At 33.0% G+C, this 25188-nt stretch overlaps 1 protein-coding gene, 1 non-coding gene and 1 pseudogene across 2 annotated transcripts; 2 read left to right on the forward strand and 1 right to left on the reverse strand.

Annotated features, from left to right (window-relative positions):
- Positions 1-16345: 16345 nt before the first annotated feature.
- On the reverse strand, positions 16346-16452 carry LOC133792960 (small nucleolar RNA R71). The gene has a single exon (XR_009874420.1). It is a non-coding gene; the product is annotated as a small nucleolar RNA R71 (small nucleolar RNA).
- A 1091-nt stretch (positions 16453-17543) lies between these two features.
- Positions 17544-18029, forward strand: LOC133791804 (uncharacterized). Its single transcript, XM_062229720.1, has one exon. The coding sequence runs from the start codon at positions 17544-17546 to the stop codon at positions 18027-18029; it is 486 nt and encodes a 161-aa protein (XP_062085704.1).
- A 3168-nt stretch (positions 18030-21197) lies between these two features.
- On the forward strand, positions 21198-24772 carry LOC133791805 (homogentisate phytyltransferase 1, chloroplastic-like; annotated as a pseudogene).
- Positions 24773-25188: the final 416 nt, after the last annotated feature.

Raw genomic sequence — 25188 nt, forward strand, 5'->3', positions numbered from 1 at the left:
AACATAGTTGGTAGTGAATGCCGCAAAAGTTGGTGCGAGAGATTCTAGTATCACACTTACTTGAGTTCTCTCATCAATGGCCGCACCATGGATTTCTGGATCGTGCAATATGTTGATCATGTCTAGGACATGTTCTCTAAAAAAAACATTTTTCTTCATTTTCATGTTCATGAATCTTCTAGTAGCATCGTGTCTGTACTTATCAGATTGCTGGCCAAACATGCCTTGTAGAGATTCCCAAATCTCATAGGCTATTTCAATAGTTTCAAACTTCTTTCCGATCACATCGCTCATACTAGAAAGCATATAACATTTGGCCTTATTGTTAGATAAGATCTATTTGTCATAGTTTTCTCTAGCAGTTTTGGCAGCAGTGAGAGCAGGAACCTCATGACATTCCTCATTAAGGACAAACAAGTGGTTTTTACATATCAAAACAATGTTCATGTTTGATTTCCATTTCATGTGGTTATCACCAGTCAATTTATCATTAGCAAGTAAAGCAGTTACAGGGATTGGGTTGGACATATTGTTGAAAATTAAATAAATAAAATATAATGAATTAATACATGTAATAAATATCCGTTTAAATTTGGAATAGTAAACATGATGCATGCATGCAACACATAAAATAACACACATAAAATTAGTTACTAGTCCACGATAGATTAGTTTGAAAATTAATGGACCACCTTAGGGTAGGTCAAACTAATCACAAATTAATCTTGAGACAAGATCTCAACTCTATAAATTAATGATTTATGAATTACCATTAGTTTGGTCAAGATACACTAGTCGTGTTCGAAAGCCTAGACACATCTTCGGAGTGTAACCCATTATATTTCGATTAATGACATAACTCAAGAGTGTGCCTTAGGGTCAGTTAAACTTGAAATACATCATTGATCTTATTCTATTATTACAAGTCAACCTTGAGATAAAATAAACGTATTCGGAAGCCTTTCCTTTGGGAGGCCGCAAACAGAGGCGAAACGAGGCCCTTCCTATTCCTCTCGATGTTCAATCAATAATGGAGACCATGAGACTTATTGTCATAATTCCTTCTCCCACTCACTATTTTTTTAAAATGTGTTTTTCTCAAAATCAGTAATTTTCAATTTGGTTGCAAAACTAATTAAATCAATTTTACCAAATGATATTCTAATAAATACTAATTCAATTATGCAAAATAAATAATTGTGCCCTAGATTTTATTTTGCCTTTTTAAATAGAATACCATTTAACTTAATAAAATAATTTTATCAAATAAGAAAATAAACAAATTTAAATTCGTTTTACCATCTTAACTAATTAACACTAAATTAATTATATGAGTTATCAAATAAAAATATATAATCAATCCTAAGTATGTTTCTCAAAATGCATGCTTAATATGTACTATGTGGGTAATATGTATGGAATTTTATAATGCATGACAAAGTATTAAACAATTTAATCATGTTCAAGCAAATAAATAAATAAATGCGGGTTTAGTGTTTTGCATATTTCTAGAAAATTACAACACTTGCAAAAAAAATGCACAAAACTAATTAAACCATCTAAGGCCTAATGAAGAGCAACACCTTTGATCTTGGACCTTCTCTTTTAGTCTTTGGGCCATTACCCTTTTAATTATCCATGATGAATTAAATAAACTTTTAATTATTTTAAACAACTTTAAAATAATCAAACTTTGGATTTTAATACCCAACAAGTTATTGAGACCCAATTGGAATTTGGACTCACCATAATTAATTTATAATTAAAACACTTTTAATTGTATTGGGCTTAAAATGGCCCAAATGGATAATTACACATCCATTAGGTAATGCATGACACAAACCTTAATGGGTTTGTCAATGGTGGGCGGCGGCTAGCAGGCCGTGGGTGGTGGCTGGCGCACATGAGCGGTGGCAGCAGGGGCGTGCAAAGGCGACAACTGTAGGGGTGCGTGCGGGTTTGGTTGCTAGGGCGCGCACAGGGCTCGAGGCGTAGGGCGCAAGGCAAGCACGACACAGGCTGCAGGGGCTGCGGCTCGAGTCTCGGGGTTCTTGCTCGGGGCTTGGGCCATTACATAATTTTATCCAGAATTTTAAAAAATAAATTACAAAATTTCTATGCCCCAAAATGGCTTACAATTTTTGTTATCTCTAGAAAATTTAAGAACTTTTCCTAACCCAAAAACACCATGAAAACCAACCTTAAGAACATAAACGATTCATACATAAACATCCATCCATTCATATATTACACATAATATAAAAAATGCATATGATACCCACACAGAAATTAACATATGTAGGGATTAAAGATGGCTCTAGTACCAATTGTTAGGAACAATTCCCAGTGCGTAGCAGAAATTGTGGTAATGGTAGTATTGTATACGGCAAATTTTTTTCATATAAAAAACTTTATATGAGGATCCTTTAATATGTAATATGTTAATCAATATAATATGTATATGTAAAAATAATACGAAATGATTTACCTCTTGTAGCCTATCAAGAATCCTTGAATCTTTTCGTATATATTTCGATCTTCTTATCTTCACTAGAGTACTCACACCTAGATCTTCCAAAGACGTTCTCTACACCTCAAGATGTGGGTGGGCACATAGAGAACAAGAATCAATATTTTTGAATAAAAAATATTCTCAACACATGAGACTTTTGATTATAGGCTAGAGAGAAAGGTTTTTCTTTTTGTGTGAAAAAAAGATGATCAGTATTTCTTCTCTGTTGAAAAAGTTCTCTTCTATTTTCTATCATATATAATATATAGACATTATTATCATAATAATAATAATAATAACGAAATTTATCATCTTTAATAATAAAAAAAATGATTAAAGAGAAAGTCTTACATTCCATTTTAAAATCATTTTCAAAATATTTTATTAATTAATTAAATAAAATAAAAAACAATAATTGATCACCATCAGTAGTGGTACACGCATAGGGCAGTCCAAGAAGCCCTATGCGTGTAGCACTTTCCCTGAAAAATGGGATTCGATTTTTTCATACATTTTTATTTTAAGTAATTAATAATTAGAAATTCAAATAAGGTATCATCTTTTTAAGGAAAAGATAACAACTTAAATTTCAAAATTCAAAATTTGAATTTCCATTATCATCTTATTATTAATTAAATAAATATAATAATCAAAACAAATTTTGACTATCCATATTTATCCTTTCACAATAAAATAATTGATTAAAATCAATTTCTTTAATTTCTACACAATTTCAAAAATTGGACAAATGCAATAATAAATTGTGTAACTTCGATTATCACATAATTGCATATTTATCACGAAGAATAAATATTCTCTAAAATAGCCCATTCACAGTTTGACCCTTGTATCAACTCTTACCTTGAATAATGTTTATAGAGCCGCCCTGGGGACCTATGAACCAATAATTCCAAGCTCCAATAAATAAAAGATTATTAACCAAAACTCTTTGATTCAATAATCATACTTATTAATCTCATGATTACACCACTATAAATATGAGACTGCACTCTTGAGAATTATAGATATATATTTACTGAATACTTATTGTAACCATAAAGTGTCCATTCATATAATCAGTACATACAAATTAATCTTGTATTGATGATTCATAATTAACTGGGAATAGAATTACCGTTTTACCCTTTTAATTATGTAAAGAACGCCCTAAGCTAATACTTATAAAACATTCGCATAACATAGTTTGTAAAAGAATACCACTCATTATCAAAGTCTCAGTGGGGACTTGCTTAAAACCATGCAAGTTGGCGCCATTAGTTTTAAAAGAAAACATAAATTTTATGCAAATTTCAAAATAAACAAAAATTAAATAATTGAGTCCCACTGAAAATTTAGGAAAGTCTCTTATAACAAAACATAATTTAAATGGAATTCTACGATGATTATTTTTCCGTCCATAGGATTACCCCACTCCATACACCCCATGATGATAGAACTTCTCACGTCACCACGCGTGCCATAAAAAAATCCTATTTGCTACTTGGAAGGAAAGTAAGGGGGGGGGGGGGTGAGCTAAAAGCCCAGTAAGGAAGTACAAACAATAAGCAAGTAAGAATACAACAATACAAACACTAACGTTCATCTAAAACATGATGACATATCATAACATAATCGTAACATATCATCATTGCATATCATAACGAAATCGTAACATATCATCATTGCATATCATAACGTAATCGTAACATATCATCATATCACAATCATACATCATACATGATGAGCATGGTTCGCTAGTTGTCCATGTCACCCTATGAGGTAAACAGGAGTCTTTGGTCCTTGAATAACCTCGGCGCGTTCGCCCTAGGAGTTACGTTTTTAGCTATAGTAACTCGTTCGATGTATCTAACATCATAATCTGTTTGATGTATCTAACATCGTAATCTGTTTGATGTATCTAACATCGTAACTTGTTTGATGTATCTAACATCCATACACATATCATATTCAACATATCATCACATTACGACATTCATATTTCATAACAATTCATTCATACAACAGTCTTACCATTCAAAGCATAAAATCATAGAATCTATCTAACTTCCTTACCTCAGGTCCAAGCTAAGAAATTTTCACAATCTTTCAACGAGCCTATATCATAATTAAAACAACATTTCTTAGGTTCATAAAATTACTATTTTGCCCTTCCATACAACTCATGTGTGCATGGGCCATGCACACATAATAACAGTTACACATAACATGCAATTATTCTTAACTACACATAAAGCCATAAAAGAATAATGCTCATTTTACCTATTTTACATGCATGACCCTTTTATAAAAACAACATAGTTGAATAATAAACATAATTTTGGACGTAAAAGTGGAGTTGCATGTAACATGCATACATGGGAACATTACGTAATTGTGACGTTTTCAAAAACGATAATTCTACATTTCTTACTTTTATTGTTTAAAAATAATAGACATATAACATGCTTTATTTTTCTTAAAATTTCTAAGTTGATTAAATTTCTCAAAACATTATTTTATTTTATAAAATAATTTGATTTAGCTTAAAATAAAATATGTGACAATTTCATTCATTAATCTCAAATTACAAAGAATTAACCAAAAACTTGGAATTAATTAAAATACCTATTTTTAATATGTGTCTTTAGAAAAATAAATTTTATCATTGTGTTACATAAATGATGTGAGAAAATATATTTTTAAGTGTGGAAAATGTATTTTTATTTAAATTATTTAAGACTTAGTTTTATGTAGCATAAATCCATATGTGACCATTAAATAACCATTTTTAACCTTTTTAAAACAAACTTTCAGCCACCATTTATTTTCTTCAAAAATCTCAAATAAAAATAATCTAAATATTTTTCTCAATTAAAATAAAGGAAAATCATAACTTATCAAAATATGCATTCCTACCATTTTAAAAGACCATTTTTCAATATTACCATAACTTAGGAAAATAATTTGTTCCAAAAACTCATCAAATTCATTTTAGTGAAACTCACTTCACATTTTCTTACAAAAATTCCAGCAACTATTTTTGTCTTTAAAAATCACCACATTCAATTTAAAAACTCATATTTTCTCAAAAGTTCAATAAAAATTCTGTTGGTAATTATTTGAGTAAAATATCATTTTAATGGGACTTAAAATACCCCTTTTAATTTCATAAAATTAACATAACATCAAGGACATTACTTATGCATGCAAATCATTTTTTTATAAAATTTTACCCAATTATTTACAAAAATCAGCAAGCTTAATTTCTCATGAGATTCATCTTTTATCCCAAAAATTTCACATAAAATCATACATGTCCAAAATCTCATCATACTCTTATTATATACATAATTCTAAGAATATTACTAACATATTCACATGAAATCTTATAGAACCAATTTTTCTATTCCATTGAATCTACACATGAAATCCAACAACAATAACAATGGCAATAACATACATAAATTCATAAACACCATATCTCATAAACATGCCTTTATAATAACCCTAACATATTTCTATCATTCCTCCTTTTATGCATATCAAGATTCATTGGTACAAAAATCACATACTTCTTATCATATTTCTAAAATCATCATTTGCCATTTTACATAAATCAAAGATTAAATAAAAAAAAAACCATAGCAATATAAACATAAAATATAACCTCATTATAAACCCTATCAAATCCATTTTCTCAATCATACCCATGAGCCCTTTTTAAACAAAACATATTCTCTTAAAAATACACATCATAATCATCAATCCTACAATAATCAAACCATTAGCATCACCATCAAAAACCTCAAAGATAAACCCATCAAGAACACAATATGATCAACACCCAAACTTCACACCCCTTGTTCAAGCCTAGGGTTTTATTTGAAAACCACCATGAGGAGGAGAAAGAATCCAATCACACACAACAAATAAAAAAGTCAATAACATATAATCAAGAAAAGAGATTTGACAAACAAAAATACAAGAAGACATACTCTAAAATGGGTTCCTCTTCAACTTCTTCTTCTTTCTTCCTTTCTTTCTTCCTCTCCCTCTCTCTCTACACGCCACTCTCACTCTCTCTCTCTCTAGGTCACGGCAGCCACAAGGAAAAATGCTCCTCTTCTTCCTTTCCTTCCCCCTTTATTCAACTCTCTCAATAAAGCCTCACCAACACAAAATGGTAAGTTTCCTTTTTCTAATTTATTCTCTCATAAGTCATTTTATTTTTCTCTTATTATAAAAGATTGGAGTCAAATGGTAGTTTCCCAAAATGTCTATCCTCATCCAATTAACTTTTATTCTCCTTAGAAAATAATGGAAAAAAGATATCACTCCATTTCCTACACTACACGTCCACCACTTGCCCCTTTTGAATTTTATTTATTTATTTCCCTATTTATTAAAATAAAAATACCCAAAAATATCAAATAAATGGCAATTATAAAATGTGTAGAAAATCCACACATGTGCACCTTATTACCATATACTAGCACACACTAAAACACTAGGGTGCATCACTATCTATCATGCACCTTAGTGCATTCAACCATAACTCACATAATTACCTCAATTGTCACACTTATTAAAAAATGTAACACTAATAGAAAAAATTAACATGTTACACAATTATTCACTTATTAAATTAATTAACCAAACAAACAATTAACAATTTTAAATTCAAAAGATTATACCAAACAATTCTAACAATTAAACAAACAATCAAATAAAACAAACAACAACCAAATAAAATAAACAACATTTAAATAAAACAATTCATCACACTTAACATTTAAATAAAATAAATCACAAAAATTTTGATAATCTAAAATTTTTTTTTGGTGCACTACAAATTATATCTTGATTCCTAGTGTACCATTGACATTGTTAGTGAAGGTTAATTCATAATCTGATTATGAATTTGACATCAATAACCTTTTCAGTTTCAAAAGCCAACCCAATAGGGAACCATCATTCAATCTATATGAAGCTATAGATTCCATATCTGTTAAGCTATATTCCCAACCATATACATCATTGAGTCTCCAAAACAATAGTTCTTAGCCTGATCATTCCGACAAACCGTAATGCATGAATCAAAGGATCAAATGACATATATAAGAGTTCATAGTAACTTCAGGATTAAGATCCGTTTGTATATGATCATCAATTGATGTGTTTTATAATACTATGAAACGACATTTAAACAAGTATTATTAAATCACATCTGGTTCAGTTTTACATACTCTCAGCATGCAAAGTACCTTCCCTAAAGTGTCATACTACACTAGTAACCCGGATCTAGGTCACATGTATTCATAATACTAGTGGACCATACTAGCAGTAATTAATCTAAAAATTCCATAACTTTATTTTATTACAAACTATTTACGTTTGTTATCTCAATCTCGATCCTCTCATACTTGGGAATTTTCTAATATTTACTTAATATTATTAACAATAATATAGTACATAAGTTACATATATACAATAATTCAATTCATTCATTTATTTCATTAAAACTATTGTCAACTACAATTGCTTTTAGGGCACAATTCTCAACAATTTGTGCTCGTACATTGGTTGTTAAGGAGATGGAGAACACAGAAGATCAAGCGATACAAATTTTGTACAAGTTGGAGTTAATTTTTCCTCCAACCTTTTTTGACATAATGATTCATTTAATTTTTCATTTACCATAAGAAGCTATCCTTGGAGGTTCAGTTTTCATGAGGTGGATTTATCTATTTGAGCGATATATGAAGAAGTTGAGAAATTATGTTAGGAATAAGGCGCGCCCTGAAGGTTCTATAGCGGAGGGTTATGTTGCCGAGGAAGCTTTGACTTTTTGTTCGCAATATCTTCAAGGTGTAGAGACTAGATTTTATTGTCCAAAAATAAATGTGGATATTGTTATTCCTAAAAGATAGTTGTCAGCTTTTTGAATCACAATGTCGTCAAAAAGAAAATCATATCCCATAACTATCTTCATCTTAAAGGAGCGGAGTGGTTTGTACTCAACAATTGCCCTGAAATCCACACATATATGGAGTAAGTAGCTCAACACATATATGAATTTAGTAAAAAAAATTCATAGTCAACTGTTATCTTACCTTAATCCTTGTGCTCTACAGTGAATGCCTTCGAGAAAATCCAAACATAATTTTTTAAAAAGATTTCCCTAGCTGGTTTAAATTGAAGGTAAATTATCGAAACTGTAGACTTCTTACGAAATTTAAATCGATTAATACTCATCTCATTGTGTTTTCTTTTTTTTTTTGTTTCATACTCTATAGATGTGTCGTCTGCGACAAGTAGAGTCAACTGAGTGTATCGATGAATTATTTGCTTTAGCAAACGGGTCCAATAAGAATGCATACTCCTACACTGCTTGCATTGTTAACAGTGTGAAGTTTTTGGTACATAGTCGTGACGAAAAGCGTACCACTCAAAATAGCGGAGTTTCAGTACCAAGAACCAATGATTTCACTTTCTATGGCAACTTGAGGAGATTGTAGCGTTATGCTATTCCCATGGTTACTCGGTAGTATTGTTTCGATGCAAATGGTTCAACACCTATGTAAGCAAGGGTCGAAATGTGACTGAGAATAACATCACTAGTATCATGATTAATTCTGAATGGTACAAGAACGAGCAGTTTATTCTCGCCACTCAAGCAAAACAAGTTTTCTACTTGGAAGATCCTTAAAGAAACAAAAGTTGGAGGGTAGTAGAAGAAGTCAATCATCGAAAGACTTGGGATCATCCAAGTATCGATGATGATAACGAAGTTGATGTCGTGGATGATAGTACTTCATCAAATTTTTTACTCACTGTGGAATTAGGAGAGTTGGAGGCTATGCATTTGGATCAACCTGGTCACACTAGCATAATTGGGGAAACGTCTCGATCTATTCCGGATGTGGATGATGATTTCATCAATGACGATGAGGATGGAAAAATTAGTGAAGATGATTTAAAAAGTATAGATGATGATGTAGGAATTGACATTGATGAGGAATAATATTTTCTTGTGAATATTCTTATTGTATGTTTAATGTGCATGTTATAATTTGAAGACTGTTCAATCAATATATGACTTTTCTCAACAATGTTTGTTTTTCAATAGTTTCCAATGTATTACCAAAAATTTAATGTGGATGCCCTACATTTTATTATAATTATTATTTTTATTATTTTATAATTGATTTAAAGTTAATAATTATATAAACTATAAAGATATGTCTGCTATTGTTGCTCGTTCTCATTGCGGTGATGGAGCGGGTGATCCTCCTCCAGATCCTACGTGGGTGCCTACTTCCTGTGAGACAGGTAATATACTATAATTAGTCTATGTTTTATAAATCAATGACAAATTGTGATTATTTTATTCAATTTAATTTTATTGTTTAATTAAAATATGCCGAGGTTGCCACTAAAAGAAGAGGTCGGTCTCGATCAAAAAATTTGCAGCAGCTCGTTGATGGCAATAAAGATCCGTTGGCTCTTCAATTTGATATGAAGGAGGGAACCTACAAAGAAGTTAGTGATTTTGAGACATTGTTCACGAGACTTATTGGTCACCTTATTGGTAACCATGTGTCGTTATATTTTTATTCATGGTATGGTGTTCTGAATGAGCACAAGATAGGATTGATGCAAGAGATTGAGGTAAATTTATCAACTTATTCACACATAATGATTTTTATAGTTTCGAAATTCTAACAAGTTTTCATTTTTTAAGGAAATTTTCATTCTTCCCTGAGCTCTCCCCAATGTAAAGCGCCCTATTCTATTACTTTGTAAAAATGTCTCTTATTTCATAGATAATTAGAAAAATACCACTTAACAAATAAAATTCAGTGGGCCTTAATAAAATATGCAAGTTGGGCCAATTAGTTTAAAATAAATATAAAGTGTTCATATGCAATGTTTAAAGAAAATAAAAAAAAATAAATCCCATTGGTAAATTTATAAATAAATTCCATAACATAGTTCTTTAAAACTCGGCGCTTATATTGATCATTTATCCGTTCATAGGAAACCCCCATTCAATACACACTCAGACATTGGAACTTCCCACATCACAACGCGTGCCAGAGAGAAACCCTATTTATTACCTGAAAGGGGGAAAGTAAGGGGGTGAGCTAAAAGCCCAGTAAGGAAGTACAACAAAGCCAAAGATAAGACAAGAGAGACATATATAACATAACAAAAAAATTCATAGTATCATCATACTCATATCTCATAACCATAAATGAAACATAGTCATACATAACATTCATTCAACACAAGCATGCTCTTTGTCATCATGGCACCTTTGTTGTCTATGTCACATCTTGAGGTAACCAGTATAACTGGGCTCGTAAAACCTCCTCTACAAGATAAACAGGATTTCAGGTCTTTGAATAACCTCAGCGCGTCCGCCCTTTGAGTTACATCATATCCTTAGTTACTGCTTTGTTGCGTTGAGTTTAACACGCTAACAACCATCTCTTTTCATTCATCATACAAAACACATGTACTCCATTTCACATCAAGACAGAGGAAATACATGTTGCATCATACATGTAATAACATTTCAAGATAGAATTCCATTTTTTTTTCATATTACATGGCTCATCATCGAAACATAGAACATGTTTTCATGTAACATGCAAGTCTTACCATCACATAGCATAAACATAGAAATTCTATCTAACTTCCTTACCTCAGGTCCGAGCAAAGCAAAAATGAGAAAACTTCACAACAAGCCTATAATCATAATCAAACACCGTCTCTTAGAATCACATCAAAATACTCATGCCCAACACATTTACCCCACGTGTGCATGGGCCATGAATACGTGGTACAAGTTGCCCAATAATTCCAAACATACACATTTTCCCATAAAATCATAAAAGAATAATGCTAATTCTACCTATTAACCATTCATGGTTACAAAGTAAAAGTCATGTGTTTGAACAATAAGCATATATTTGAATGTAAAAATGCATTTGCATGCGACATGCATACGTGGGAGCGTTGTTAAAATTTAGCGTTTTAAAACAATAATTCCTACATACTTATTTCTTGCCTCTTAAATCAAAATTCAACAACATAATTTAATTACCATTATTTGTTTCTCTAACCCCCAAAATTGTTAAACAAAATTTAATACATCATATTTATTTTATAAAATTATCCATTAAGCCTTTTCTAATTTTTTCATAAAATAATAATTCTATTAAAACAAATATGTGACAATTTTGTAGCTATTAGAAATACATAATGAGTTTCTTGCTTCTTTTAGAAAATAACTTTACTAATCTAAAAAAAACTACATGTTTTCAAATGTGAAAATTTATGAATAAAGTGTGGAAAATTACATTTTCATACATATTATTTAAGACTTAAATTATTTAAGTGTAGGGCTCATTAATCTTAAATAAAATAATTATTTTAGCATTCTAACTCAAAGTTTCAGCAACTATTATTTTGTTTAAAAATCACAAGTGAATTTAAACCAATTTTTTTTTTCACATTTAAATTAAAAAAAAAACTGCACCTAAATAATAATGTGAAAAAAATACATTTTTACATCTTTGAAATACCACATTTATCATATATATAGCTTAGGGTTTATAATTATTTGATGCACTAGCATTATTCTCATTTAAGAGACATTTCTTATTTTTAATCGCAAAATCCCAGCAACTATTTATTCAATTAAATTACAAACTTGGATTTAAACTTTATTTTTGTTTCATAAAATTAACAAAAAATATGCATGCATTATGTTGACAAAAACACCATTAACATGTGAAAAAATGTGCCCTTTTATTTACTTAAAAATCAAATACCACTTGAGGCATCACATGTGCATTTCAAAACATTGTTTCACCATTATACTCACAAATGATAAAAAAAAACAACAAACATAATTAACATAAAACTCACTTTGAAATCATGTTTAAACAATTACTTAGACCAAAACTTCATATGCCACTTAGATCATCATTTCTAAGGGACTTAAAACAAATTCCCAAATCTAACACAATAACCTATCATGCTGCTAATGAGTATATGTGACATCAAATAAAAATGACCAACATGCATCAATAACCCCTATAGGTCAAAACCCACATGATATAAACATAAAAATACCAATAACCTCATATACATTCACGGATCCCTAGCATGTTCCTATTTCACAAATAACATGACCAATTTCATAAAAACATCAAGAGAAATATAAACAAAACCCCACATGCATTATCTACACATGCCTTGGCCGAATCCCAAATAGGATTGTATACTCTTGAAACCAAAAATTACAGCCACCTAACATGCTTCTCAACAAGCTATCACAACAACTCATGCGTTCATTATACCAATAGTGCAAAACATATACCAAAACAATTGTTCAACAAGGTAAAATATAATCAACACATTAGCTTTCATTCAAAACATGATTTTCAAAATAACCATAAATAACAAAGGAAATCATATTCTCACCAAGAAATAAAAAACACTCCAAAGATTGAGGGAGGAATCCAATGCCTCTCTTGATAGCCCTCAAGAACCCAAACTATGGCCACCACTTTGTTCAACCCTAGGGTTTCGAAACCCACACAAAGAAGAGAAGAAAAACAAACAACAACCAAGAGCAAACTTAGCAAATCACAAGAAAATAAATGAGGAGATGAACTAGAAAATCACAAATACAAAATACATACCCTAGGATTTGAATCCGTTTTCTCTTATTTTCCTCCTCCTCTCTCTTCTCTCTCCCTTTCTTTCTCTCTCTATCTCACACCCTCTTCTTTTTTTCCTTCCCTTTTTATATAACCCTAGAGACATTAATCTAGGCTAGTGAGAATTGGTAAGTTTCCCAAAACAAATCCTTTTCTATATTTTTTTTTATTTGATTGTCTTCAATAAAGGAAAAATAATGAATATAATAAAAAGATGACAACCTCCTTCTTCCCATTTTAACTATTGTCATCAATTTAAATTTAATTAATTTCCAAATAAAATAGGAAAAGAAATAACTTCTTTCCCACTATGCCTCACACGCCTAATACTCTCTTTCCCCTTATTTTTTATTTTCTTTTTAATCCTTTAATTTCTTTAATAAATAAAATAAAAGGAAATTAAGTGTAGAAAATACTATTGCATGCCCACCATGCAATCCATGCACATGCACACACCTAATTACTCAAGTGCATCACTACTTACCATGCACCTTGGTGCATTCAACTAACACTCATTTTCTTACTGATTAAATTAAAAAATAAATAAAACAACTAAAAATTAAATTCGCATAATTCCTACCAAACAATTTAAAATAATTTCTAACACTTAACAATTATTAATAAAACAAAGCAAAAAATTAATAAAATAAAATAAAAAATTTGTGCGCTACAACGGAGTGGTGACTGATAGAGACTGGAATCGAGGGAGAGTTTCAGGATTGCTACAAGGATAGAAAATGTCGCAAGAAAAAACACTTCAATAAACATGGATGGTATGATGATATTGAGACAACCAGAAAGAATCCACCGGAGGACATGGACAATGATAACTCTAGGATATAGAGTTATTTTACCATTGTTAAACTAAAATTTTGAGCAAAAATTGTCTCACAAGTGATTTACAATTATTTTAAATGTAGTTTTTGTTAATTTTCTAATTAGAGCTATTAAATGTTAATGTTTGTAAATTGATGAAAAGAGGCTCATAAATGCTATGTTTGTTTTTGAAGTTGAGCAAGAGATCTAGTAGAAACTGTAGAGAAGATTTGGAGTTTGAATGGAGAAATAAATGATCATATTTCTGCAACATTTTCACAGAATTTCGTTCAGGCAGCATTAAGGAATTTCACATGTTTTGGTCTGCCACCTCATAAATTATTGAGGCCTTTGTATTTCATTAATATGTATCTTTTTTTTGAGCTGAAGGTTGGGCTGAAAAAAAAGGGGCTTTTATTAATTGGTGGTCCAAAAAGGTGGAGAAAGAGACAAAAAAGGGGCTTGCACGTGAATAAAGAGCCCTAGCTCATGTAACTACGGGGAATATCATCATCTTCTCTTTTGGGTAAGAAGGAATAGACAGAAAAAAAAAGGGGCAGCCACCTAGTGCATGAAAAAAATACCCATTTTGGCAGCCATTAAAAGAAGAAAGAAGGAAGGAGAGATGACCCTAAGGAAGAAGACAAAAAGAGAAGGGCTATTTGGGGGACACTCCATAATATTCTTGGCTTGCTTTCTTCCCCTTCTCTCTTAGAACTTAATTCTTTCTTGCATTTTATTTTGATTTTTGGATGATTATAAGTTGGGTTATTTTGTGTTTAAAGCTATGAACTAATTCTCTTAAAGTTAGGATAATTAAGAAACTTTGTTATGCAATTGTGGAACTTTGATATTGATGTTTAATGCTAATTGAGGTTTATTCATTCAAGTAATTTTTATGCTTAATATTTACTATTGCTTGATCTCATTTAGTAAATGATTGAAATAGTTGAGATTGCTGAAAATGATTATACTTATTGGACAAAAGACTTGAATGGTGCAAGATTAATTTCTTTGATTTTAATTTTTTGAGGGTATAGACATATATCTTTGCCTTGCATAATCTAATAGAATTGGTGCTTGATATGAAACTCTTGAAATTAAATTGGCTTAGACATAAGTAATTTAATTAAAGAGTTAAACCCATTTGATTTCGACAAAAAACTTATGGACTTGATTAAAATTTCTTGATTAGTAAACTGTCAGTGTGCCGCAACATTTTCATAGCATTGTTTCCAGTAATTGCATAATAGGGGGAATTAATTATCCTAGCTTACCATTTCATTATCAACTACTTTTCATATTTCATTCCATAAATTTAGATTTTAAATTCAACTGTTAGTTATTTTTAATTGCATATAAAACAAAACCAACTTCCAATTTAATTTGAGTTTAGTTCTTTATTTTTAATCATTTTGCTAGATTTTAATTTCACAATATTAAGCTTAAAAACAATCCTTGTGGATACGATAGTGGGTTCTTATCACCTTATTACTTGTTGATAGTGTACATTTGCACTTAGTATCTATTTTGCACAACATGTTTTTGGCGCCATTGCCAGGGATTGTTTAAATTCATTTATTGTGAAATTAAGTATATCGCAATTTGGTTTAAATTGTTTTTGTAATAACTTGGGTGATTCTCGTACAATTTCAGGTTTTAACAGTGTATGAGCGAGAATCAAGACCTTGAACTTCTTCCCATTGATCTAGAAATTAAGCGTACCTTTAGAAGAAGGCGAAAGATACAAAAATAAAAAATGGAAGTAGTAGTGATGGATGCTGAGCAAGAGGCTCAACAAGGAGTCGCTTAAAGGGCAGCAAATCTACCAGGAGTTGCTCAAGATCGAGTAGCTCAAGGGGGAGTAGCTACCAACAATGGGAAAAATGCAGTTATTGTGGCTGATGACAGAGATCGTGCTATTAGGAAATATGCTCTCCCCCTCTTCAATGAGCTCAATCTGGGCATCGTTAGACCAGAAATTCAGGCAGCACAGTTTGAATTGAAGCCAGTCATGTTCCAGATGCTTCAAACTGTGGGTCAGTTCAGTGGGATGCCAACAGAGGATCCTCAACTTCATCTTCGATTGTTCATTGATGTGAGTGATTCATTCAAGCTGCTCGGAGTGACAGAGGATGCACTGAGACTAAATTTGTTCCCATACTCCTTGAGAGACAGAGCTAGAGCTTGGTTGAACTCTTTGCCATCTGATTCTGTGACTACTTGGCAAGAGTTGGCTGAGCGGTTTTTGATGAAGTATTTCCCTCCCACTAAGAATGTCAAACTTCACAATGAGATTACTTCATTTCAGCAAATTGATGAAGAATCTTTATATGAGGCATGGGAGTGGTTTAAGGAGTTGTTGCGCAAATGCCCTCATCATGGCATTCCTCATTGCATCTAGATGGAGACATTTTATAATGGTCTCAATGCCCATACTAGAATGGTGGTTAATGCTTCAGCGAACGAGGCTCTTCTTGCTAAGTCCAATAATGAGGCATATGAATAACTTGAGAGGATATCCAACAACAACTATCAGTACTTCTAGATTGTCTACAGGTAGAAAGGTGGCTGGTATTCATGATGTAGATACCATCACTTCTTTGGCAGCCCAAGTATCCTCTATTTCTAATATGCCCAAGACAATGAATATGGGGATGAATCAATCAATGGGGCAGCCTATGGGGACACAAATGGGGCCCATGGAGAACATTTCTTGTGTGTATTGTGGTGAGGGCCATACTTTTGACAACTGTCCTTCCGATCCAGAAGTTGTGTGTTACATGGGGAACCAAAGTAGGAATGGTCCTTATTCTAATTCCTACAACCCATCATGGAAGAAACATCCCAACTTCTCGTGGAGTAATCAAGGGGATGGCCGTAGCAATTCTTCTATGCCTCCAAGACCAAATTTCCCACCGGGTTATCCCCCACAAGCACCACAACAAAGGCCACAACAACAAGCAATGCAATCTAGCTCTCTTGAGAACATGTTGAAGGAGTATATAGTGAAGAACGAAGTCATGATCCAAAGCCAAGCTGCATCATTGAGAAACTTAGAAAACCAAGTTAGGCAGCTAAGTAATGAGCTTAGAAATAGACCCCATGGTACGTTACCAAGTGACACCAAGAATCCAAGAAATGGGAGCAAAGAACATTGTAAAACCGTCACTTTGAGAAGTGCGAAGGAGTTGGAGAATTCTAAGACAAATTCTGGGCATGAGGGTGAGCCCTCTTCAATCCAAATAAATGAGGAACTTAAAAAAGATGCTGAAATTCCTAGTGTAGAAAAATATGCCTCTGCCCAGAATGCTGCAGGAATGCCACAGCATCAGCTCCCAGACAGCTCAAGTACAAGGCAGCCACCTCCATTTCCCCAACGTTTTCAGAAGCAAAAGCTGGACTCTCAATTTTAAAAGTTGCTAGACATTTTGAGGCAGCTACATATTAACATTCCCCTTGTGGAAGACCTAGAGTAAATGCCTAACTATGTGAAGTTCATGAAAGACATCCTTACAAAGAAGAGAAGATTAGGGGAATTTGAGACAATGGCTCTTACCAAGGAGTGTAGCTCATTCTTGCAAAACAAGCTGCCACTGAAGATGAAAGATCATGGGAGTTTCACCAGTCCATGCACCATTGGTAATTCTTATTGTGGCATGGCTTTATGCGATTTGGGTGTAAGCATCAACTTGATGCCAATGTCTATTTTCAAGCAATTGGGGATTGGAGAAGTTAGGCCTACTACAGTTACTCTTCAACTAGCAGATAGATCTCTTGCTCACCCGAATGGGAAGATTGAATATGTATTGGTAAGGGTAGACAAATTCATATTCCCTGCTGATTTTATTGTGTTAGACTATGAGGCAGATAGAAAGGTGCCTATTATCTTGAGGAGACCATTTCTTGCGACAAGAAGAACTTTAACAGATGTGCAGAACGGGGAGCTGACTATGAGGGTCTAAGATGAAAGTGTGACTTTTAATGTTTTTAAAGCTATGAGATTTTTTGATGTGGTTGAGGAATGCTCAATGGTTTCAGTGGTAGATTCTTTGGCATCAAGGGAGTTTGAGACTAGTAATGTTGGCGATCCATTAGAGAGGTTATTGTTGTTTGATTCACACAATGAGGAAGATGAGGAGGAGTACTTAGCTTGGTTGGAGGCTAATTCTCAAGAGTTAAGAATAAGAAACTGATTTGATTCATTGGAGTTGTTGTCTAGGGAGTTCAAAGCTCCTAAACCATCCATTGAAGAGCCACATGAGTTGGAGTTGAAAGTTTTTCCATCGCATTTGCGATATGCCTACTTGGGTCCATCATCCACTTTACCTGTCATTATTTCAGCGGAGTTGAGCCATGATCAAGAAGAAAAATTGCTTGAAGTATTGAGAAAGTTCAAAAAGGCCATTGGGTGGACTATTGCAGATATTCGAGGTATTTGTCCTTCTTTGTGTATGCATAAGATCTTGCTTGAAGACAGTGAAAAAAGTTCCGTTGAGGGGCAACGAAGACTAAATCCTATTATGAAGGAAGTAGTGAAGAAAGAAATCATCAAGTGGTTGGATGCTGGCATTATTTATCCTATCTCTGACAGTTCATGGGTGAGTCCTGTACAATGTGTACCTAAGAAGGGTGGGATCACAATGGTGAAGAATGAAGACAATGAGTTGATTCCTACTAGAACTGTGATTGGATGGAGGATTTTCATGGACTATAGGAAGTTAAACAAGGCCACTAGGAAGGATCATTTCCCTCTTCCTTTCATTGATCAGATGCTAGATAGATTTGCTGGGAGAGAGTACTATTGCTTCCTTGATGGGTACTCTGGTTACAATCAGATAGCAGTGGCCCCAGAAGATCATCATAAGACTACATTCACTTGCCCCTATGGTACCTTCACATTTAGAAGAATGCCCTTTCGGTTTATGCAATGCTCCTGCTACATTTCAGCGATGTATGATGGCTATCTTTACTGATATGGTTGAGCAGTTTCTAGAGGTGTTCATGGATGATTTTTCAGTCTCTGGGGATTCTTATGATGATTGCTTGAATAACTTGTCTAAGGTGTTGAAGAGATGTGCAGAGACAAACCTAGTTCTTAACTGGGGAAAGTGTCACATTATGGTTAAGGAAGGTATTGTTTTGGGGCATAAGGTATATAAGCAAGGGATTGAAGTTGATAAGGCAAAAATTGAAGTTATTGAGAAGCTACCACCTCCTAACTCAGTGAAGAACATTAGGAGCTTTCTTGGGCATGTCGGTTTCTATAGAAGGTTCATCAAGGACTTCTCTAAGATCTCCAAACCACTTTGCAATCTTTTAGAGAAAGATACACCTTTCCATTTCGATGGAGCATGTTTGAAGGCTTTTCAAGAGTTGAAAGAGAGATTATTTTCAACCCCTATCATTATTGCACCGGATTGAATTTTTCCCTTTGAATTGATGTGTGATGCTAGCGATTATGTCGTTGGGGATGTGATGAGGCAGCGAAGGAACAAGGTGTTTCACTCCATTTATTATGCCAGTCGTACCTTGACAGGAGCTCAATTGAATTACACTGTAACTAAGAAGGATCTACTAGCCATTGTCTCTGCTTTTGACAAGTTTCACTACTATCTTGTGGGAACTAAAGTGATTGTCTACACCGATCACTCAGCCATAAAGTATTTGATTGCCAAGAAGGATGCAAAACCAAGATTGATTTGGTGGGTCCTTTTGCTTCAAGAGTTTGATGTTGAGATTCAAGATAGAAAAGGGGTAGAAAATCAAGTGGCTGACCACTTATCAAGAATGGAGCATGAAGAAGATTCCAACTCTCTTGTCCCCATCAAAGAAACAATCCCCGATGAACAAGTGTTTGTGGTCGACCATTCTCATGAGTTTCCTTGGTTTGCTGATTTTGCTAATTATTTGGCTATTGGGTTGATGCCACCAGAGATGACTAGCCAACAAAGGAAGAAATTCTTGCATGATGTGAAGTCTTATCTTTGGGAGGAGCCCTTTCTATTCAAGCAATGTGTAGATCAAATGATTAGAAGATGTGTTGCTGAACACACTACAACAATTTTTGGTATATATTACATTAAAAAATAACATATATTTAAAAGTGCTATTGATAGATGATTAAAAAAAACACGGAACAAATATTTTGGCGCCATATGAAATATACCCAGGCGCCAAATGAAAAAATTGGGTCTAATTTCTCTCAGCCATAATTTAATCCCTAAACCTAAGATACCCAAACAATTTCTCTCAGCCTCCATTGTCGCCTCTCTGCCTCTCTTTCTTGCACTCTGTATTCTCCTCCATTCACACTCTCTCACACACTTATCCTCTCTCACTCTCATCTCGTCTCATCTATCTCTACCTCACGACGTCGGTACGAGCTTCCGGAGCACACAACGGCTGTGTCGCAGGCTGTACATCACGCCGACTATCTGAAGTTCTTCAACTTACCACGACTCGTATTCTCCTCTGCTTACGTCTTTTTAAGGTACGATACCATTACTTTCTTTTTCATCATATTTTACTGTATTTTAGTAATGTATTATTAATACAGCAGCTGATATTGATTGCTCTCCGGGCAAGAGAACAACTGAGAAAGTTCCTGTTTGCAACTTCCATGAGGTACTTTCATTTGATTTGCTGGGTTTTCGTTTCTTCTGGATTTGGCTCTGTTGTATTGCTAAAAATGAAAGCTTTGGGACTTTATTTATATTTGGGGGAGATTGAAAATTTGAAACTGTTTGTTCGGATAGTTATTTCAGAGTGTTTACTACATAATTTGATGTTGGGTATTGGGTTATTAGGATTGGTAACTCTATTTCTTTCATTGTTAGTTTGGTTGTGATTTACACCTTTTCCATATTCATGAAAATGAGATAACAAAATGCCAAAAAGACTAAATTTTTTGGATGTACACGGAACTATAACGAAAGAAAATAAAATATTAAACTTCAAATGTTTCATTTTCTGTCGTTCAATCTTAGCCCTTGTATTTAGTTTTATTTATTTATTAAACATTAAAATATAATGGAAGTGAATATTTAAAGCGAGTATAAACAAACAAAATTGGGGTCAGTGAACTCTGTCTGCACATAGAGAGGCTCAGTCGTTCAGGAGAGAAACCAGTTAGTGACTCTTATAACTCCGCTCCACCTGTTCCAAAGTTGAATCTTTGAAAAAACCCAGAACTCAGATTCACCAAAGGAGTCTTAGAATCATCATCGCCATCGCCATCCTTTTCCTTTTTGGGTGTAAATGAACTGAGGAAGTTTTCTGGTTTAAGTAAAATGCCAATGGATTCTTTGCTTCTGGGCTCCTTTTCCACTCCTTCTATACTGGCAAAAGGTTTGTTTTTCTCACTTCTCTCTCTTTGTTGATGCACTACTTCATTTGGGATTAACCTCTATTTTGAAAGAAAAAAAGGGGTTATTTTGGACTGATATATTTCTATTATTTTTGTTTGTGGATTTTGGGTAGAATCGTTTATTAGCTTTGTGACTATGTATTCTTTTTTTTATATATATATATTCTTAATGTCAAAAAGTAAAAGCTTGAGTTATTTCATATTAGGTCTCTTATGTCTTTTGTTGTACTATTCTTATTTTCACCCTTTCTTCTATTTGTGTGCATTTGACTAGGCTGAGGGACACTAAGTTTAGTTTGTTAATGCACAAATTTGGGCTTTTCAGTTTATAACTTCATAGTTTCTGTAGATGGAACCTGCTTTTTTGGTATGTTTAGTTAGTCTAATGCTCAGTGTATACTCACAGGTGGGAATAACTGGAGAAGGTGCAATCTCAAGAAATTTAACTTTTCAGGTACTAGGATTTATGATTCACCCATGCCAACATTTCACTTGGCTGCCTTTTTAATTAAATATATATATACACACAAGCCAATTCAAATTTTTTATAAAAACAGGTACTATTTTCCTGTTTTTGTGAGTTCGGGAAGTACGTTTTCTGTATTCCAATTCTACTCCTTGTATTTTTTCTTTATATAAATAGTACAAGTGAATACAAGTAGTGTTGTTTCTTTTTAAATCCCTGTTGTTCGTAAATTTTAAGTGCAACTCTCTAATTTTTGGTTCTAGTTTCATGTGATTAGAAAGGCCCTCTTATTAGTTTATCTTGTTTTTTAATTTTTGGTTCTAATTCAGTGGTTGAATCGTTTCACACACTTTTATGTTTTCTTTTTCTTGTATAACATAAATCATATTTGTCTTTTTTTCTTAGGCCCTTTTTCTTGTAGGACCTTTATCGAATCACTTAAGTTTCTCCCTTCACACATCTAACTTAGCCAAAATGTTATAAAATTGGATGAGTTCCTCTGTTTACTATTCATATATATTCTTTAATAAAGGGGTTGAAAAATGGTTGATGCTGAAATGTAACTAATGGACAACCTCACTGCAATGTAAAAGGGGTCGTATAAACTTGCTTTATTGTAAGCTTTGTTGCTCTCTCTGATTATAGGGCATTGGCATTTGTGCTTGTGCTTTATCAACTGGTTTTCCAGTTGGTTAAAAACTTTGATTAGAATCATTAGATTTTTGACATAACCCATTGCTGGGACATAAGTTCAATGATGTTATTTTCTATAACCAGGTCAAATAGAACAGGTCCTCTGTTATCCTTGATTGAAAACATGAACTTTTTCCAAAAGGTTTTGCTTTTGATATATGTTTGTCTTTGGTTTTGAAAAAAAAGTTCTGTTCATGGGAATAATTAGTTAACAGTTTCCAATATGCTAATTATGAGATTTTTTTTATGTCTTTTTTTATTTTTTTGAGAATGCAGGTTCAAATGCGGAATACAATGTATCAAGGTTTATAGCTTGGAATGTGAGAGAAAAACATTGATGTGCTGGGTTACAACCTAGTTCATTGAAGCATTGCATTGAAACATCTATATCCTACCAGAGACCAAATAAAAGATTCCTGGTTAATGCTGCTGATGGACAACCTGTTGAATCGGAGCCAAAAAATGTATTGAACTCCGTTAAAGATTCCTTGGATGCTTTCTATAGGTTTTCTCGGCCACCTACAGTCATAGGCACGATAGGTTATTTAAATTTAGTGGGGCAATCTCAGAATAGTCATTATATTAATCTCATTCATTTAAACTTCAATTTATTGATAATATTGTTTCCTATCAATTTTTGGAGACTCATCCTATTTTTTCTGGAAGCAGGCATTGAGCATAGTCTCAGTTTCCCTACTTGCAGTCGAGAAGTTTACAGACTTTTCACCATTATTTTTTGCTGGGATGTTGGAGGTGAAGCTTAAAATACTTTGAACTGCTTTTTTTTAATTCACACCATGAATTTCGTTCTTATGAATTTGATCTTTTCAATTCAGGCTGTTGCAGCTGCCCTCTTTATGAACATTTACATTGTTGGTTTGAATCAGTTGTATGATATTGATATAGACAAGGTAGCTCTTAGCTCTTACTGTCTTACATTCTCTTAATTTTGAATGAAGAAAATGCATATATTTTATTCTTACAATTGAGCATAAGGTCACTACACCAGTTCCTAGTTCTTTGCCTTAATATTTTTTTTTCTTCTAGAGAGACTATCTACAATTCTACATGGTTACATGGGATACATCAAGGATTTTCTAACTCTAGATATCTATGGCGTATTTCATCACAGGTTAACAAGCCATATCTTCCGTTGGCATCAGGGAAATATTCAATTCAAACTGGTGTCATAATTGTCGCATCCTTTTCTGTTCTGGTATGGGAATTAGCTTTCCGTATTAATGTATTGTGCAAAATATTGTAAACTTATTATTGTGTATTTGCAGCCTATAATATTCTGACTACCTATCACTTTATTTTTCAGAGTTTTGGCCTTGGATGGATTGTTGGGTCATGGCCATTGTTTTGGGCCCTATTCATCAATTTTGCATTGGGAACTGCTTATTCAATCAATGTGAGTTTATCTAATCTCAGAATTTTTCATATACAATGCCTTATCAGCGGATATTTTGAAATATATACTTAGTTTTATGTCACCTAATGACAAAAGGTTAAGGTGGAAACTTTACAGAATCTGTTTCTCACTTGGTAGCTTAACACCTTTCATGTCAGGTGCCCTTTTTGAGATGGAAGAGATTTGCTTTACTGAAGGAGGGAGGTGCACGTGCACCAAGAGGTTTGTTAATTTTGTACTTATTTTATTTTCAGGGCTTCAAATTACTTTGATGAGTAAATGTTTGGAGAAATTGAGATAAATTAAACATGTGATGTTGACATAATGATGTGGACACTAAAATTACTTTTTGGTACGACAGGATTCTGATGTTTGAGTGTAATTTTTTCAACCTGTAAGATATGAGGACGCATATTTTTAGCTTTTGTATAGCTTGAGGAACATAGTTTATGTATATTGGTTTTGTGTGAATGTGACTATTCTCGATAGTTTAAATAGATCTTTTTATGATGGAATATGTTGTTTCCAGTTTTAATTCTCTCTGCCAATCGAAGTCTTTCAGAGGGATTTAGTCTTTAGTGTTTGCATACCTATGATGTTTATTCTAGTAAAAAAAGGGAAATCTACCACTGTTTTGTAATGTTAACTTTTGATATAGGTTATTTGATTAATCTTTTATTTTGTTGCTTTAGTTCAGTCGAGGTTGAGCAGTCTATACTTGATCACGGTAGATTTTGTAACAAGAAAACAGGTTGATGATATTTAACTTTCATCATCAAGTTCTGAGGTTTGTGTTTTTCTCCAATTAATTATTCTTTTAGATTGAACATGTCTATAATCGTCACATGCTCAGTTACATATCTTGCCATGAAAAGAATTTGGACTTGAGGTTGGATCTGTGCACCAAAAGAACTGTAACTACTTTTACTGTAAGTTTTCTTTGTTTAATTACAGATGCACCTATATCTATAGAATTTATAACATTTAAATTCTTTTCTTTCTTTGTTTAAGGTATATTTATTGTTAAACTTGTCTAGATCTAAACTTGTCTAGAAATATCTGGTTTATCACTTCATAATGATGCTGATTTTGGCTAAATTCTTCATGCTATTACAGGATGATGACTTGGAAAGCCTCAAATTTTTGATAAATTCTGCTAGATGTTAGGCACCCAATAAAAGG

This window comes from Humulus lupulus, chromosome 7 (genome assembly GCF_963169125.1).
Source record: "Humulus lupulus chromosome 7, drHumLupu1.1, whole genome shotgun sequence".
In the NCBI taxonomy this organism is placed as follows: Eukaryota; Viridiplantae; Streptophyta; class Magnoliopsida; order Rosales; family Cannabaceae; genus Humulus; species Humulus lupulus.